The following is a 19,269-nucleotide window of genomic DNA, read 5'->3' as shown; positions in this document are numbered from 1 at the left end:
AAAGTTATAAAAATTTATTAATATTATGTTATTTATTATAAAACACTTTTCGAGGCTACATCTCTAACATAAACAAAATAATTTTTCAATTGGAATTCGACTTTATTTGGTGAAATGGATGTGTTATCGGTGGTAAAAAGCACTCTAAGTGTTAATTCAGACCAAAAGCTATACCTGTTCCAAATTTCAGCACAATCCGTATAGCAGTTTCAGCGTGATTCAAGGACAAACCTCGAAACATCGAAACATCGAAATATCCAAACATTCAAACTTTCGCATTTATAATATTAGTGGGATATTAAAAAATATAATTAGTATAGGAGGGAAGGTTTAAATCAAACATTTCCTAAAATATTTTGAACATTTATTAAACACTTATAAGATGGTAACACTTTGTATAGAATATGAAAGATATAAATTATCAATATACATAAGAATAATGTTAGTATAAATGTATAGTTTAGTAATCTTTTATATCATGGATATACAAATTTCATACAAAAATGTTTAAATTAGGGTCTCTGGGTTGTATAAACTATGTGCGTTTAAGTGATTATAATCAATAAGTTTTATTTAAAAACCATTTAAGACTTTATATATTATAATATCGACCTTAATTAAATTATGTATTCACACTTTGTATATCTGAGCTCTTTTTTAGATATGACATATACATTGTGAATTTCAAGAATTTGGTACTCATTACAGTATATTGTTCGTTAAAGCTACATTAAAGCTGAGGGTACGATAAAGACCACATTTATTTTCTTCTTTTGGACGGGCAAAGGGAATATTATGTACAAGGTAAGTATAACCTTTGTATTATTTACACAAATAATTTTTTGTGTAAATAATACAATCAAAGGAATCATTAGCATCTGTCTGAAGTAAAAATTAGATTATGAAATTATTGTGTTGTATAATAATATACAACGTAATATAAACAAGTTTCTTGCTCTCAAAAAATTAAATTAGTTACATGTTTAACTAACAAAAACAATTAAGGATTACCCCAAAAGTATTATAAAAACTTATATAAATTCCAAATAAATGATAAATTGCATTATGACAGTTAAATCTTACATTGGTCACTGTCTAGGATTTGATTTAGCAAAGACATCAGTAAGAAAATTGTTCAGTGTATTAAGTTAAAGCTTAGTAGACAATATTTTTTTCGTCCATATCGAATACAACCATACAATCATCTCTACGTATTATAACTATACTGGTTACAAATTAGCTCTGAGTACGAAAAGTACAGAAACAGTTATGCAGTCTGTTATGATTTCAACATCAGACGATATATTTGAAAATATTAAGATAAAAAATCTTGCTCCCTCGGTTAATAGACTTAGTATTTAAATAATTTCCATCCCAAGCCCAAGTTATTTGGGTATTAAGTTATGTTGTGGAATCCTTACATAAGCCACGACATAGACATTTTAACTGCATCGTGTTTTGTTTGCCTTGTTCTTCGACCGTAGTTACGTCAGAGGTTAGCTTGTCCCTTGGTAACGGGTATATACATACATCTGTGTGTTGGCTTTTCAATAACCAATTCTCGGATCTATTAACTGTTATTTTCTTTGACTAAATCGTCACGCCATAAGGAGAAGCCTTCGTCTAAGTTTATTGATACAAAACTTGAATATATTTCCTTTTGGTGAATTTCCCCCACCAATATTAAGATTAAAATGAGAGCCTTGATCTTTATTAACATGCATGATTCGTCATACGATATGATAATCCAACCTTAATTCCAGTATGTATGACAGCACCATTCTGTGAATATCCACGTTAGACATGTTAATATTGGTTTTATATTAAGTTGAATATGGCACTTCCCACTCATCATATATATATATGGTGATACAATAAAATGTTTTTTTTTTAATTGTATACTTTGTCATGTAAGTTTCCACTGTAATAAGTTTACCAAATAAATATATAAAGCCATTTCTTTTACTTTTAGAATACGTGGAAATGTCTATTCTCCAAAATTAATTCTTTATGTAGCTTTTTTTTTAATTATGCCCTGATATGTTTAATGTTTTTAAATATAGTAAGCATCTTTATTAGATATACTACTGCTATAAAAGTATTATTTATGTAATCGCGTCCAATTTTGAAGAATTTGTGACAATGGTGTGGTAGGAATAATTCTACATAAAAGATATGATTTTAAGGTTTTCGAGCAAAACATTATATTAGTATTAAAAACATGATTTACGTATTATGATTATGATAGTATAGATTTTTAATGATTATTCATTCAAGGGCTATATACGCGTAGTATACTCATGCAAAATCCTTAAATGTCATATACGTTGTAATTACGTCGTGTACTTGAAGCTGGCCGCGTGAAAGGACACTTGAAGTGGGAAGTAGGAATGACAACATTTTGCAGAAGGTAATTTGATTTTAATATTTTGTCCCAAAGCGTATAATTGAGTATCTTGTATATTTCTCCAATTTTGAGAGGCTCCAAAGTTAGAAAGGAAAAACAGAAAAAAGTAAACAATACTTACTATTAGTCAAATTCTCAACAAATGTCATTCCACCAGAATGTTTTTGGACAACAACTGTCCTAGTATGTAAATAATTTTCCTCAACGTCTATCAATGTTGTGATAACCATTACTTAAGTTACTTTTGATAAAACAATAACTACCACTTAAGACTCCAGAAACCTAGGAGACACATAGTGACGAAGATAGTGAGGTACCATCCTATTTGGCACACACCGTACGACATTAATCATAAATTTTATCCAATCTTCAACAATTAGCTGACCAGGAAGATGATTGAAACAGTAAAACAGAGTTTTAAAACATCAGGTGTAGCATGAACCTGGGAGCAATTCCATCTTAACGATTAGTGCAGGATGCGAAACACAGATAGGGATGATATGATGGCATCTCAGTGTCGACGGATGAACCTCACTCTGCGCCTGTCTGGGGAGGAATCGTCCTCGGTGAGGTCGATGGACATCCTGCGGACCACGGGGTAACCAGGATTTGACTGCTGACGCTGTGGAGCGTGGCGATTCCGGTTTTCAGGAAACTGAGCAGGGAAGGAGCTTCGCCGAAGTAGAGGAGGTGGCTTGGAACCTAAAATGTATTAAAGGAAATAACAAAGCTATGGAATAATACAAAATCAAGCAATAATAGTTAGTATTTCTTGGCTGATCGATAGCTTAGCCACCCGAGGAGCTATGAATTTAATATATGTCTGTTTAACAGCCTGAATGATATCTCGAAATCGAAGTTACGTATAAACGGGAAGGTTTGCATGAAGCTTCATTTCTACATAAGCAGCACACACCGAGTTCGAGCGTGGTACACGTTATCCTTGTGGGATTTGCCTGTTAGTGTATATTTTTACATGAATTTATAAAGAAACTAATTACAAACATTTTAATATGTGACATTTTTATGCATACAGTAAAACGAAATAATAGAGTGGAAATATTAATTGATTTCAGGGTATTCTTGTGTGTAGTGCCCTCCCTAGCTTTAAAATTAATTACATGAAATTGTTTAAAACATTATAATTAAATGAACACAAGTTTGAATTAATTATGTGGCAGATTAACTCGAGAAATATTTCATCTTTATTCTTAATTTATAAACGAACACTACAACAATTATTTTATTTTATTTCAAAATTTAAAACCTAATAGTTATTTAAATGTTTTTTATAAATGAATTATTATATTCCAATAAGGTGGTGGAATGTTTTCATCTTTGTATAAAATATTCAACGAAACTCCATTTCCCCATAGTCGGGAGTGAGATTTATGATGACGCATGTTCAATCATAAGTTAGACTCAGCGGCACTGAATCTTGTCACTCAGTTGGTCCATGGCACATATTCTCTTATGTCTGCTGAAGGGATGTAATTATATCAATCCATAGGTGTGTACGTCCGCAGAGAATGTACAGAATGAAATGTGATATTAAATATAAATTTTACAAGCAGCCTCAGCGAAGCGTGTTACGTGATATGTGGTGTTATATACTCATACCTTGTATTAGTGGTACTTGAAAATAATTTGTTGTTGTTTATTGTTTTAGCTTACTTGGAGAGCTGAACGACTGACGGATGGCTTCCTGTTGTTGGGAATCCCGGCGGCGGATGTGACGGTTCACGGTCAGGTCAGCCAGGGAGATGCGACGATCTCTGATGGCTTCTCCAATTACCATTCCTTGTGCAATCTCTCCGTTACTATTCTGGAAAATAGCAAATGTTAAATGGGATATACATGGCAGTATATTTGGGACATTTAGAAAAATAGTGTTATACAGGGTACATAAATATCTAAAACACACACACACACACACACACACACACACACACACACACACACACACACACACACACACACACACACACACACACACACACACACACACACACACACACACACACACACACACACACACACACACACACACACACACAGTATGCATAAAAAATGTGCAGAGGCTTCTTTAGACAATAAATGAAAAATACTTCATATAATCCTTTAATATTTCGACAAATTCGTTCTCAAAAAGGACTAAATTATAAATTCTCCTACTTGCCGGGTGGGTGTGTTAACATTACACCACAGACCTTACTTTTTACGGCCCAATTATTTTGTATTTGGCCGTATCTGTTACATATGCATTGAAATAACCAAAATAACATATTATCTGAAGACCAAATAACTGTCAAACAGCTTTTACCGGGTGTGTATATACATTATGTGTGTTCTCATTATATAGGGTTTTTTATTTTGAGTGGGTAGATGTTGAGATGTAACTAAACAACTATGTATTATATATTAGCGAAATTTATTTTTCATATGAAAGGCCTATGTATGCCATTATGTATGGAATATGACATCGTTCAAGTTTCTACCGCGGTTTCTCACAATGGTACGGATGCGAGTGATTTAATTTTCAATTACTCTGCCGCATAAATCAGGTTGAATTTGAGCGATGGCCTGGGTTATGTTGATTTTAAGTTAATCGGTTGATTGAGGCCTATTGGCATAGACCTGTGACTTCAGAAAACCCCATAAAAAAGTCTAGGGGCGTCAAATCGCACGATCTTGACGAAGATAATTTTTTGGCCAAAATAGGTTCCTATTCCATACGCTCCAAAGCCTACTCGCCGAACAAAGGGCATAGTTGTCTATGGTCTGTCTTTAAGCTCCTGGGTCAGTTGGATTTTATAAGGATACAGTCCTAAATCCAGAAGCAAAATTCTCCATGTTGGTTTGCGAAAGGCCGAGTTCTTGTGTACGGTGAGTGATTGACTGCCTCGGGTTCCTCTGCACACTTTCACGAACAGCGGCGACGTTCCGGATATATCTGCTGTTCCTTTGTCGTCTGGGTGTAGGCTGGTTGTTTACCGAACCGGTAGTCTCGAATTTAGCTACCAAACGTTGAAGAGTTGACATTGAAGGGACTCCGCGTCTGCCATAAAATGGTCGCAACGCACGTAACGTTTTAACTAACGAACCCTTATTTTGATAATAAAGTTTAATCATCTGAACGAGCTGCGTAATCGTGTAACTTGTCATGATGAAATAACTTGTCATGTAATGGCAGCACTCGCTGAACAACAATACACCAATGAAACAGCTGACACCAAAAGAACATGGCCGCCACAGGTTGTCAACATCTACCCACCCAAAATGAAAAACCCTATATGTACATAATGTAATTATATTATATTCACACTTTTAACTCGAATTTAACATTTAAATTGGGTAAAAATACAATAAAATTAGTTAGGCCCGGCCTACCCGCTGGAGCTGCCACTGCACAGGGTCAATCATGATAATAAGTTTATAGACACGTTATTGCGTGAAACATAAAATAAACAACTATATTTGTAAGTGTGTAATGTTCCTTAAATAGTTCTCTACAAAATAAAACTAGTTCGACTTTCCTCCTTTTTTCTACCTTACTGTGATCTAAGAAATTATAAATATAGGCTATCTAAATTTATGAGGAAGATCCAAATGCGTAAAAGCTTTTTATTTTTCCCTGTAACATTTAAAATGACTTATTGTCTTTAATCAAATATGTGCAAAACACTAAATATATTGATTTATACATATATTACTACACAAGTTTTAATATGTTTGGTCAATGTAAAACTTAGAATTGAAAGTGATAACCGATGTTTTATACTCACTTGATTAGAACTCCTGGTCTTCTCCCTGTACCACTCCAAAAGGCTAACGATGGCGGAACACAGGAGGAGGCTGATGACAAAGGAATCCACCAGAGATGACGTCATTTCCTCTTCCGGTTTCTTCTCTTCTTCCAGATCCCCTTCTTCATCTTCTTCAAAAGTTAGTACTTCCTCGGAGATATTTTTCTCAATTAAGCTATCTTCTTCTTGCTCAGTCTCGTTTTTTGGCTCTGGAAAGGCTGTAATCTCTCTCGGTTTGCTTTCCATCGAACAATCGTTCCCCAAGATTAGGAAGAGACGCTGCGTCGAGGAACACCTCCCTAAGTCGTCTCGCCGGTAGGACTGAGGAAGTTTGCAGTACAAGACCTCCAAGTTATCTGGTAGCTCGGGAAAGCCCCCCGAGGTGAGGTCACGGTCAAACATGTGCACCACCAGAACCCCAGTCAGTACGAGGCAAAGACAGTTAGGGAACGATAGAGAAAACCCCATAGTTAAAGTTCAGTTTTTGTCTACATTACCACTGATAATTATTATTGATATGTAGCTTCCTGTACTTAAAATATTAAGTAACGGTTTCCTACAAAATTAAAGTTTATAATGAAGTAAATTTATACAATTACACATTTGATTAAAGTTACGATATTGTCATCAGGTTCTTCTTCCTTACTGTATCTCAAAGCCATACGACTTATAGAAAATATATCTTCTATAGAGTTGTATGGCTCTAGAGTACTGGTATAGAGTATCGTATACCAGTAGGGTTCATTCCTGGCTGGTTTATACCTTCCAGTTGAACCTACCCTGAGTTCAACAAAAACCGGCTTAAAATCACTTTAAATCTGGACAATCATATGGATGTCCAGGAGCGGCACATTACTAACCGCAAATGTCGAGGTATTAGGGTGCAAGGTAGATCGATAGTTCTAGTCTATGCGTGGGATTTTTGTGTTAGGCGGGGACCTCTAAGTATAAAAGGCAGTTAATAGCGTAGACATATTCAAGCTAGTACTGATCTGGCCTTCAATTCTTCAAAAGATATATCACTGAGCATAATGCCCAAAAACAGGAGGTGGCCCCTACTCCTAACCTCACCTATTCAGAACCTTCTATCACTCTGGAAGCAGAGTAAACTTCCTTTTAAGACTAGGTATAATGTCTCAATTCCTTGTCCTAAGAAAGCAATTAAAATATAAAAGTAATATAAATATCTATATTTTTGCCAACATTTATGGTTCTTATTTAACGATGTTTATGATAATATGAAAATGATACGCTTATTAGGAAAAATAAATTTGCGCGTTAAAATCATACCCCTTTGATAGAAGATTATCAAGTTTGAAAAGGTAAAATTAAATTATTTTTCTCATTCTATGACAAATTATAAGCATTTTAAATAGAAAATTCAGGCAACTGTCTAACGAGGCTGAACATATAAATTTGGAATTTGAGATACACGACTAACAAATTTCTTAATTTCAGTATTTACGACTAACATAATTATTATTACAATTACATATTATTATTATTATTACATAACATATTAATTATTATTAAAGACTAACATATTTTTAAAATAATATATTTTAAAATACCATTTTCATTGAAGAAATATATTCAAAAATATTTAAAAAATTAATTTCCATACATTTAATAGTTTTTGGCCTAGTGATAGGATGCTCCTTAATTGAACTTGAAATACCAACAATTTAGTGGAACGGTAAAAAGATATTACTATTTGTACTGAATTTAGGAAAGGAATCTTAACAGCCTGTTAATGAAATATAATAAAAACATTTTTTGAAGGTAAAAAAAAAAACGATTGCACCACTTTAAGAGATAGGGTGTGTGCCAACAACTCAAAGTTACGGGAACTGCAGATGTAATGATTCGGTTGTTTTGGTAATCGGGGATGTGGGAACCGAAAAAAAGTGGCATGTGTTAGAAATGTTTATAGATACAACGCTAGGTCAAAATTAGTCTATACTATTGGAAACCGTTTATTGGCGCAGAAAATCAATTAAGCAGTCTTCAGCCGGTATACGTTATACGGCCAGTGTTAGCAATCACCAATCATACTGCCAATTCCTTCTGTTTTAGGAAAACTGACAGTTAGTTGAACTAAAACTTTCAATTCGACAAGTGCCTTTGAGGTTCCCTATGACAGGTTTAACTAATATAAAAAATACTCTAGCTAATCATTAGCAATTAAAATGTTCTTAAACTAAGGAGGAATAACAAATGTTATGTTGGATATATATTATATCAACATTTTGACAATTCCTTAACTTAATATCAGTGCCTACCTTTATCTTCAAAGCAAAAATTACAAAATAAAAAGCTACATAACAATGTCAAAATTATTTCATTTAATAATTTTTGTATGACAATTACAATAAGAAAAAAAGTATTGGAACACGAATATATGAACACTATATTATTAAAAAGTTGTAATTTGGAGGAAGATAAAAACATAATTGTTGGATAGAGATGTAATCAGGTAAATTTAATTTAAAGCAACTTTAAATTCCTACATTACATCACTTCGAAAAATTAATCTCGTAAAGAAGTAGCCTAACACCATTTTTGTAATATCTGTTGGTAATTTGATTTGATTGAATTCGAGTTATATGAAACAATAGGTATAAAAATCTTCTTCAAATCTTAATTTATATCAGTAGTGTAGTCAACAGAAATGTTCAATATAATTAAGAAGTAATTTAAACCAACTATAAAACCATATTTTTTTCATTCTCACCGTGTACATTTCAAATGCAGATTCTTAAAGAACTAAGGTAATGTAAATAAGATAAAAAAAAAACTAATAATTTAATACAATCAACATGTTTTATAACTACATAAGTATATACATATATATAATACTTTCCTTTCCTCATAGGTTATGTCATATAATGAATAAAACCATTATTGTTGTTGGTTGATTTTTGTATGGTTTTATTAAGGGAACTGTTATCCTACTTTTCGGATAATTGGTAAACCTGACTGATGTTTTATAACGCATAGTTTTGGAATCAGCTTTGTAGTCAAACACACAAGTTATATGACAAAGTTAGTCTAAAACTGAGTGTTACTCGCATTTTTTTGCCTGACTAACACAATAGCATGTTGGTTTTAAATTGGTATTGATTTATAATCTTACAAAAATATCTAAACAGTCATATAATATTAATTAACCTTATTATTAACCTCCCTAATTAACTAATTGCCTCGTTCTGATAGTGGTAAGGGTTGCAATCCTATTTTAACAACTATGGTGAGTTAATCTTTATGAGAATACCTTAGTTTTCTATTTAAGTCATGAAGCGCATGTGTTCAAATATTACAATTTTTGGGATATTGGCAAGTTGGGGAATTATTGAAGAGTGAGTGAGTAAGTTAGGGCTTTAACTTTCATATATATTGATAACATACGATTGTTCCCTTATATGAGAAAAAACTCGTATAAAGAACAAAAGATACAAATCGCTTGGAATGTAAGCTTATGCACTATTAATTGTATCTTTATTGAGTTAAGGAATTAATGACAATGATGAATCAATACATTCTTTGATAACTAGGAAAGTTTATATTACAATTACAGTTTCCGGATTACCTATTATTACATTATGCCTGATATTTATTTAAGAATCCGAACTTTTTTGCTAAAAATTTTAACGTAATCATGGGATTAGGTAATCGAAGGAGTATGTTTTAAGCGTTCACCAGGATACCACAAACAAAATATTGCCAAAGTAAATTATTACAATGCGTATAGATCGTGATACTGTGTAATGAGGATACAAGTACAATTACTCTAGAGTTGATAAATATAGGGCAAAAGTATCGAATACACATGTTATATTGAACCCAGTCAACAAATATTTATATTATTTCTGTAATGGATATTGGTACTGGATCAATAGCATCAGTTTGTAACGCAATACCATCATATCAGGGTTTGAATAAACAAGATGACAATCAATGTTATGGATTCCAAATATAGAAGACGTTAAGAATGTTGGACATCAAGCATTTGCAATTTATTATACCCCTGTTTTGAGAAGGTTACTGCGATCTTAGACTGTGAAACTTTCTGAAGGTACTATAATCCGGTTTATGACCCACTTATCAAAACCCATATATATATATAGTACCTTCATTAAGTTTCATAATCTATGATCGCAGCACACACACACACACACACACACTATATATATATAATTTAATATTACACACATATATATATATATATATACATACATATATATATATATACATACATACATATATATATATATATACATACATATATATATATATATATACATACACATATATATATATATATAATTGTGTGTGTGTGTGTGTGTGTGTGTGTGTGTGTGTAATATTAAACTTGTCCCTAGGTAGCAGCCGTACAGTGCTTTCTATACGGTCATATATGGTTGTCTAAGAAGAAATATAAATTCTATGTTACTCATTGGGTCAATCATTTTCGTTTATAACTAAGTCACATTTTTGCCACTTTTAAAATAACACGATACAGGAAATACAAAAAATACGTCATGCATTCAAAAAATATAGTAATTGTTTAATCTTTCGACCTTTTTTGAATATTTTTGAATTTTCTTTCCATTTTCGCATTACTCTCTCTCAAGAGTAAGGGTTCAATATGCCGTTTTTGCAAGTTTTCACTCAATTAGTATAGAGAAAATTACAAACCCAATATAATGACATGATATACTGTATAAGGTTTTCCGAAAACGTCGAGTAGTCCAGATAAGAAATATAAACAAGGAAAGCCTACATTAATGTTAACAAACTGTTCGTCTATTTAGTGTCTATTTTAATATACTATGGTTTTGTCATATGTTTTAACCCTATAATTACCATGTAGTTTAGTATAAAAGTCAACGAAGGGAATCTCAAAAATGAATTGTGCACCTGATGAGACAATAATTAGAAACCCACTTCACCAGGATTACATTATATTTTGTAATCTAGATTTGTTTGATGTCGAAACGACGTAAACTGTTCTTTTTGAGCTTCTTCTTACTTGATTTTTTCGATCTCCATGTTCCAGATTCCAGGAGTTAAGTCTGTAGCAGCATCATACTCCAGTTGCCGCATTAAGAGGAAGGTGAAATAGAGCTAAACTCAACTGTTACTTGTCCGGTATTTAATATATTAATGGTATGAGAAATTGCCTCTCTGTAGTAATTAAATGTTATTTACAATGTCATAGAGAGTGAGAGTTAAAATACCAAAAATACTCTTTGTTAATCTTATCCGTTTATAATAATGTGACATTACAAAATTCATCACAAAATATTCTTACCTTTGAATTAATAAAGAACACTTACATATTTTAAACATAATTTTTTCTGAACGTAGTTTTGAAACAAATGTTCGTAATTGATCCTTAAAGTTCAATGCACTAACAAAGTAAACTGTATTTGCTGTTAGTGTCTCATCTCCCATAGTTTTAGTTATAATACGGTGTTAGTGTTATTCTTGGAAAAACTGTGATAAATATTAACACTACTGAGTATAATACCACCTATTTCTTTCATTAACGAAGCCTATCATACGATGTTCTTAAGAAGTTTAATTTATGTCTGTCAGACAGCATGGAAACAAACTGACCAATGGACTTTGTTATTTTCTAAATTTCCTTTCCGTATAGAGAAGCTAGATATGAGTTCTATAATGGTGCATGTCAACTCCATGGAATTTGGATGGGCATTAGCTAATAATATGGTCTTATGGGTAACTATGATGTAAACGAGAAAATAGCAAAATGAACAAATTTGGAAACAAACTGAGTACAATCAAATAGTTTTTTATAAAAATTATATTTTAATTCCAAAAGTAAAAATAAAGAAAAATTCAAATTAAATTGAAAATTGATGTTAAATTTTGATGAAAACATTAGATTTCAGCTCAATCTTGTCTTGTAATGCCTTCCCTAGCTAACTGAAATTATATGAAAGCTACGTGTATAAACAAAAAACTAAATCTATCAGGTGACAAAATATACCGAAAAATATTTCATCTGTCGATTTGAAATTATTCTCTGAAACTTTAATTTTTCTTATCATATTGTAGGATATCTCTAAAAGACAAACGCCCGACTTTATATTTATATTTTAGACTTTATATTTTGAATGAAACATAATGTTTACATAATAAGAATAGGTTTAATAAGATGCCTGTTCATATATGGAATTTTTATTGAGGGTCATAGCCACCACTCAGTAGTCTGATACGATTTATTTTTTGTCTACTGGGATGTGCGTTACATCAACAAGATGTCTGTCTGCAATACATCTTGAGAATCAAACGAACTATAGTTCGCAAGCAACCTAAGTCTGTTACGCTATATGTATCTGCCGTGTCTCCTAAATTTCTTCTCGTTATTTTTAGTATAAGTAATATTTAATAATTCTATTCCCTGGTACTTTAAACTAGACAAGCACGGTCTTGTACATTCCTATTTTGACTTTCAACCTTAAAAACTGTAGAGGCAGTCACTGATACAAAGAAAACGAGTATCTAATCTTCAGACACACGCAGTGAGTATTATTAAAAAATGAATCCGTGCAGGCATGGCTTTGGAAAGACGGGATCTCAAATATCGTTACATTGTTTTTGTATAATATATACTAAGGGTTTCCAATACTAGAGGTAAATATGAAGAACACCAACGTGGAATGTGCACTGTTAAAGTCCTCCTGATGAAATCGGCAACAAATTATTTTTTTCCATTATTGTTTGTATTAAAACCTTTCAACTCCAGAAATCTGAAATCTTGTTATCCTGTCAAACTTTCCATCTTCAACAACAAACTTTAAACAAAGAATTAATTTTTACATATCAAGTATTTTTTCACTTTAAGTACTCCTATATTAGAAGGTAAAAAAGCACTTTGCATGTTTTATGGAATACACTAACCAGTTTTCAACAACAGCACACAATTTGTTGTTTGCTATTATATTAAAAATGTTTACTTTTTAAATAATTAGGAACAGTATAAAAAACCTAATGTAAGTAGGTTTAAAGCCCAAATTCCCTAATAATATAAGCATGAAATAATATGTTGGTTACGAGAAACTGTGTTGATATGGTCCATAGTTATAGATGAAGGAATTAATTAGTATAGCGAAGCAATCGTACGATAAAATTCACTTAAAAGCGTAGTACATAGAAAGAATTAAACTTCATGAACCGATATATTGCGTAGAATTAAAGTGGTAAATTTGCCATGCTAGCATTATCTTTTAATAAGTACGATGACATAATCGTTACATCTTAATCGCGTTTAGGGTTAATTCATAGGGAGGGGGATTAGCTTAGATGTTTACGAGGCACAAGGTGAATCGGACTTGAAATTTACCTAGTAACATCCTTTTTTAGCTATATATTAGTTAATCATAGTTTTAATGCTTGAATGAGGTTTATTTATCTTTATCACCACTAACTCAATAATATTTACTTACTCCATCTTGTTTTGTACTAAATTCTTATATGTATTCGTAAAATCATTTCGAGAAAATAACTTTTTAAAGTGGAAATATTCTTATATATATATGCCGTTTAGAATACTGTTTAGTGTACTGCTACCTTGTAAATATAAAGCTAATGATTTAAGGTGAATGTAACTAAGGTTCAATGTTTGCATATCACCTTAGAGGATCCCGTTACACATCACGTGGTCTGGCGTTGCTACCTTGTAAATATAAAGCTAATGATTTAAGGTGAATGTAACTAAGGTTCAATGTTTGCATATCACCTTAGAGGATCCCGTTACACATCACGTGGTCTGGCGTTGCTACCTTGTATATATAAAGCTAATGATTTAAGGTGAATGTAACTAAGGTTCAATGTTTGCATATCACCTTAGAGGATCCCGTTACACATCACGTGGTCTGGCGTTGCTACCTTGTATATATAAAGCTAATGATTTAAGGTGAATGTAACTAAGGTTCAATGTTTGCATATCACCTTAGAGGATCCCGTTACACATCACGTGGTCTGGCGTTGCTACCTTGTAAATATAAAGCTAATGATTTAAGGTGAATGTAACTAAGGTTCAATGTTTGCATATCACCTTAGAGGATCCCGTTACACATCACGTGGTCTGGCGTTGCTACCTTGTATATATAAAGCTAATGATTTAAGGTGAATGTAACTAAGGTTCAATGTTTGCATATCACCTTAGAGGATCCCGTTACACATCACGTGGTCTGGCGTTGCTACCTTGTAAATATAAAGCTAATGATTTAAGGTGAATGTAACTTAGGTTCAATGTTTGCATATCACCTTAGAAGATCCCGTTACACATCACGTGGTCTGGCGTTGCTACCTTGTATATATAAAGCTAATAATTTAAGGCACTACAGTAAATGGTAGATTTGCTTACATTCATGGTTTTCAGGTATCTTAATAATTAAAACTTCATTTTACATTATAAGATTTATTCAATTTGTTTTATAACTTTAGTCATATAATTTGTGGCACGTAAAAATATTTAGTGGATTTTTGGTTTAACAATTATTAAATTATTCTTTTTTGTTATATGAAATTATAAGTAGATTCATATTTTTACTAATAAAAAACTAATTAATAAAAATGTTGGCAGTTTTAAAATATGTTTTAGAAAATTGTGTTTTCTCTCATTTAATATAATCTGCATGTTGTACCTAATTTGACTATTCATAAAAAATATAAATGTATTACATTATATAATTTTAAACAGAAAAGGAATTCAGTTTATTCGATACGTTTAAAAGTAGCGGAAGGGGAGGTTGGTGAGTGAAACGAATTAATTTATAGATTTCCATGAAAACCTTATTAAGGAGAAAGAGCCTGGTACGCAAAATTAAATAACAAGAGGTTGGTATACACGTTACTTTACTTTATTAAGAGATAACAATGTTAATATCCTATAGACAAACTGATAAGCTTATCTTTGGTGCAAAGTGATTGGCCATAAACTGGCAAACGTCAGAATTCAGTGGTTTTACTATGTTTTTATTACTAAAGTTGTAACTGGATTAATGCATATATTAAGCATAGCACATTTTGATTGCAATTTTATACAAAATAAAAACATAAAAGTTATAAAAACATCACAAAACTGTTATAACTCCACTTCACATCTTTAGTATCACATAGAGTAGGTTGATTGAAAATAATAATGCTTCTGTTATAGTAATACTTATTGTCGTAATAATAATGATGACATAGCCCTGTCTGGTAGTGGATTACCTGATTACTGTAACTTGCTAATGCTATAATTGGACCCACTGTCACCATGATCACGCGATTCATCATTGGCCACAATTTATTACCTAGTCGATTGTAAATTAACAATTTCGTTTTATTTTTTTCCAGAAGTGTTATTTTTTTAGTTTCAACATAAATTTTGTTAATTATAAGGATTTAGACAAATATTTAAATTGTTCCTCATCACTAATTTTATGACTAGTTTTGCTTTTATATTCTAAAGTTTCTACTTTTTTACATTTCCCTTTTTGACCTTAAACATTAATTGTTTTAGCAATGATTGACATATTAATATTCTTAGTGAGATTATTTTATTTATGTAACACTTGATTTTTTGTTATGATTAAAAACCGACACGAAAGAAGCAAATATAAAAAACATAATAATAAAATTTAATCTGTTTTCTTTGTATGCCCGTATAAAAGGTTGAGTTAGGTACGTTTTACTTATATTGCATAATATATAAACATGCGCTGCAACGCAATAGTACATTTTTGTACGATTTGTAAAAACCACTTGATATACCATATTTTTCGAAAATATACAAGAAAATATATTTCTTCGAAGATCACAATTTTATCTTATTTTACATATTAATATTATACTGTATTGTGCTATTTATTTAAATGTTTAACATTTCAGAAAAATAAACCACCTATACACACTTTATTGTTTCTTATTCATAATATGTAAATTTCAAATTCAGAGAGTATATCTTAAGGTAAGAAAAATAAAATAAAAACTAACGAAGTGATTAAACTTTATTAGTTATTGAACATTTCTGGGGCCACACCGCTAATTATAAATAACAATTACTTTCGGTCAAAATTTAGAATGTTTATAAAATAAATTGAATTTATAAAACGTTTATTTATATTCATGGATTTGATATGGAAAACATATAAACTTAACTCTGTGCGTTTGTGAATACGATGCGTACATAATGTCGACAGGTCAGTATCGTAAATAAAGCATCCACATTTTATTCTTTGTAGCCCATTACTTTTTGAAAATCGCAATTTAAGGGATATACCTCAACATTACTTTAGTTCCCCCTAAATAGCTATACACTAGTTCTTCTAATACTTAAAATTTTACTTAAATTTTAAATAAATTCCTTAGTAGATTGTAGACTCTTAGAGCAATTGGAAAATTCTTTAAATATTACTAAATGTTAATAAAAACACTACTTTTTCCAAATTGTTTATTTTATTTATTTTTTTTTGGACGAGTCCTTTCGAAACCAAAGGTTTCATCTTCAGGCAACTCGAAAGGCCTCGTCCAAAAAATAAACAATTTGGAAAAAGTAGTGTTTTTATTAACATTTAGTAATATTTAAATTCCTTAGGTTTATAAAAGTAGTAATAATACTGAGATGGAAATATTAAACGTTGTCACAACTGAGTTTAGAATGTCGGACATCAATGTGTACATCATGATTACAGAAGCTGACGGACTTTGAATAGCTAATGTATAAGTCTGATATAGCTCAACTGATTATTTAAACTACACCGTTTCGAATTTGAAATAAACGAAGGAATGTACAGCAAAACTGTAGTGTTATGATTTTATATTACCGTTTAAGTACCACTAAGACGGAACTTAAGACACTACACTAATCCAGATGTCCCACTTTATATACATATCAAAAACGGAAACAATTTTGGTCCCTCCTTGCCACACACCGGCACAACACAGGCACTACCTACTCACTGTGAAATACTGTATAGCGAGTCTCCTCACATGGTAGCTGTCATACAGTTCACAATTCCGTATGTAACAAGTGGCCTTTAGACCTTACGGACTCAAAATCCGTATCGATCCTCATACCCCGTACCTGCGCACACAGTAGACGCCGTTGCCTGGCAACGACGGAGTTGACCTACTTCACTAGAGTGCCGCTAGAGTGTGAGCAGAACTCTCTCTACTACAAACACTAGAGTGTTCTGTGGAGGATTTAATTGCCTGCGGCGAGATGAGTCCAGGCCCCACACAAAGTGTGAAAGTTTAATGGGGCAGAAAATCGTGGTGTCTGTTCTGAAAACGTTGAGCAAAATAATTACTTTTGTAGGTAACAGGAAACTATGCTTCTGACGTTTATAAAAACATTTCAATACGCGAATTAGTTTTCTTTATGAAACTTTGAATAGTTCGTTATAATTATTAAATATTATATTATATATTATGTTTTTTTAATATACTTACAATAATGATAATAATGATGTCATACGTTACATATTTTAAGGTCTGGAAATTTATCTAAGGAATATTAAAGGAAAAATGTGGAAACCCTTTACAAATATACTATTTCTAACTTTTGGATATATAATATTAAGAAATCGTAAGTTAATAAATTGATTAAACAAGGTTCTATATTTCGGTTCAAATGGCCATAAGAAAATATGCATAAGTGGTAATAGCCTAATGTAACATTAATAACGAATTGCCAAAAAGAAACATCAGCGTGGCGGATTAAAATCAATAATACTTATAGAAATATATGTTTAATGCTCAACTATTAAAATGTTTTAATTTTCGGGATTTTAGCTCTATTCTAGCATTAATTAAATACCAGTAAAATGTTGGAAATCTTAATTTGCTTAACCGATATTTATATGGTTGAGTTAATTTATGTTATTTTTTATCCCCAATGTTAAGCATTTAAAGAAATAAAGGGATAATTCATTTACATATTTCAATAAAATAGATCAAACAAACCATTAAAAAAGTAATACAAGATTGTTAAAAACACTTTGAGATCCTACATACTTTAGTTTTAAATTTTATAGTAAAATTGTATAGCTTTACATAAATTTTACAAATACTTGATTCACTACAAATAGAAAACGAAGTCACTTTATTATTCACTTGAGGGATTGTTTTAGTTGTGAATCATGTCACAATGAATTGAATATGTGATTTATTGACCAGAAAGTAGTGGCTCAACTATAATTAACATATTAAAGAAGCAATGAATGAACTAAGTCGTTGATTATTATGCTTCGCCATACGACCCTACGTAATGTTGTTTGTAAGTAGAAAAAAATTTAAGTTTTTTATCCATTTTCCTACACACCTCTCTGTAAAATTTCTAATAAATTTTTATACGCACGCCATTGATTGTTTGAAAATGTTTGGTTAAGTAAGAGTTGTCTGTTTCAAATCGCACATACAACAGTTCTTTAAAAACCTACGGTATAATATGGATGTTTATAGGATTGACATAAATGTCTGTTTCAGGGAACAAACGTTTAATATTAAATCTGCTCTACGAAATGGGGATAAAATTAAAACGGAATATAAAAATTTAAGAACTATATTTTGTCAAAATTAATTGACGTATGAAATAAATGAGAAAATACATTTTTTCTACTTTTATGAAACCGAATTCAAGGGAATCTATATGCCTTTTTTTAGAATAAGTATGCAGTATATGCGAATTGGAATAAGAAAAAAGGTACCGGTACAGCTCATTTTGAATTTTTGTCAAATGTTTGTGTTTATAATAATTGTTAAGACATTTTATATCATGTAGCAATTAAACGCAACGTCAAACAGAGGTATGATCTCTGTGGACTTCAAGACTGTTTGGTATTTTTTTCTTATGACTGGTTGTGGTTTAGGATTAGTTTAAATATTGTTAGTACAATTACATTCTTGAAGTAATTGGCTCACAGTGGAGAGTAATTTTCAGTAAACAGTCTCGGTTTGGGTTTATCACGTTTTTCAGTTAACTATCAGTTGAAATATTGCTAATATAATTACATTCTTGAAATAATTTGCTTGCAGTAG

The 19,269-nt window shown here is 31.4% G+C and overlaps 1 protein-coding gene across 3 annotated transcripts; it reads right to left on the bottom strand.

Annotated features, from left to right (window-relative positions):
- Positions 1-347: 347 nt before the first annotated feature.
- LOC124366096 lies at positions 348-17,306 on the bottom strand. Of its 3 annotated transcripts, none has more exons than XM_046822351.1 (4): positions 17,191-17,306; positions 6,193-6,769; positions 4,082-4,232; positions 348-3,109 (listed from the first exon to the last, which is right to left on the bottom strand). In XM_046822351.1, the coding sequence occupies exons 2-4, from the start codon at positions 6,679-6,681 to the stop codon at positions 2,919-2,921; spliced, it is 831 nt and encodes a 276-aa protein (XP_046678307.1). In that variant the 5' UTR covers positions 6,682-6,769; positions 17,191-17,306; the 3' UTR covers positions 348-2,918. The 3 variants fall into 3 exon arrangements, with proteins under 3 accessions (XP_046678307.1, XP_046678305.1, XP_046678308.1); XM_046822349.1 differs by having other exon boundaries at positions 17,055-17,276; XM_046822352.1 differs by having other exon boundaries at positions 6,193-6,740; positions 17,055-17,276.
- Positions 17,307-19,269: the final 1,963 nt, after the last annotated feature.

Source organism: Homalodisca vitripennis, chromosome 7 (genome assembly GCF_021130785.1).
Source record: "Homalodisca vitripennis isolate AUS2020 chromosome 7, UT_GWSS_2.1, whole genome shotgun sequence".
In the NCBI taxonomy this organism is placed as follows: domain Eukaryota; kingdom Metazoa; phylum Arthropoda; class Insecta; order Hemiptera; family Cicadellidae; genus Homalodisca; species Homalodisca vitripennis.
Note: the sequence above shows the minus strand (reverse complement) of the source record. Positions and strands in the feature narration are given on the sequence as shown.

Coding starts and splice junctions, on each gene's coding strand:
- LOC124366096 (XM_046822351.1), bottom strand. CDS start 6,681: ATGGGGTTTTCTCTATCGTTCCCTAACTGTCTTTGCCTCGTACTGACT. Junction 4,233..6,192: donor AGACCAGGAGTTCTAATCAA/GTGAGTATAAAA, acceptor GCTATTTTCCAG/AATAGTAACGGAGAGATTGC. Junction 3,110..4,081: donor TCAGTCGTTCAGCTCTCCAA/GTAAGCTAAAAC, acceptor AATACATTTTAG/GTTCCAAGCCACCTCCTCTA.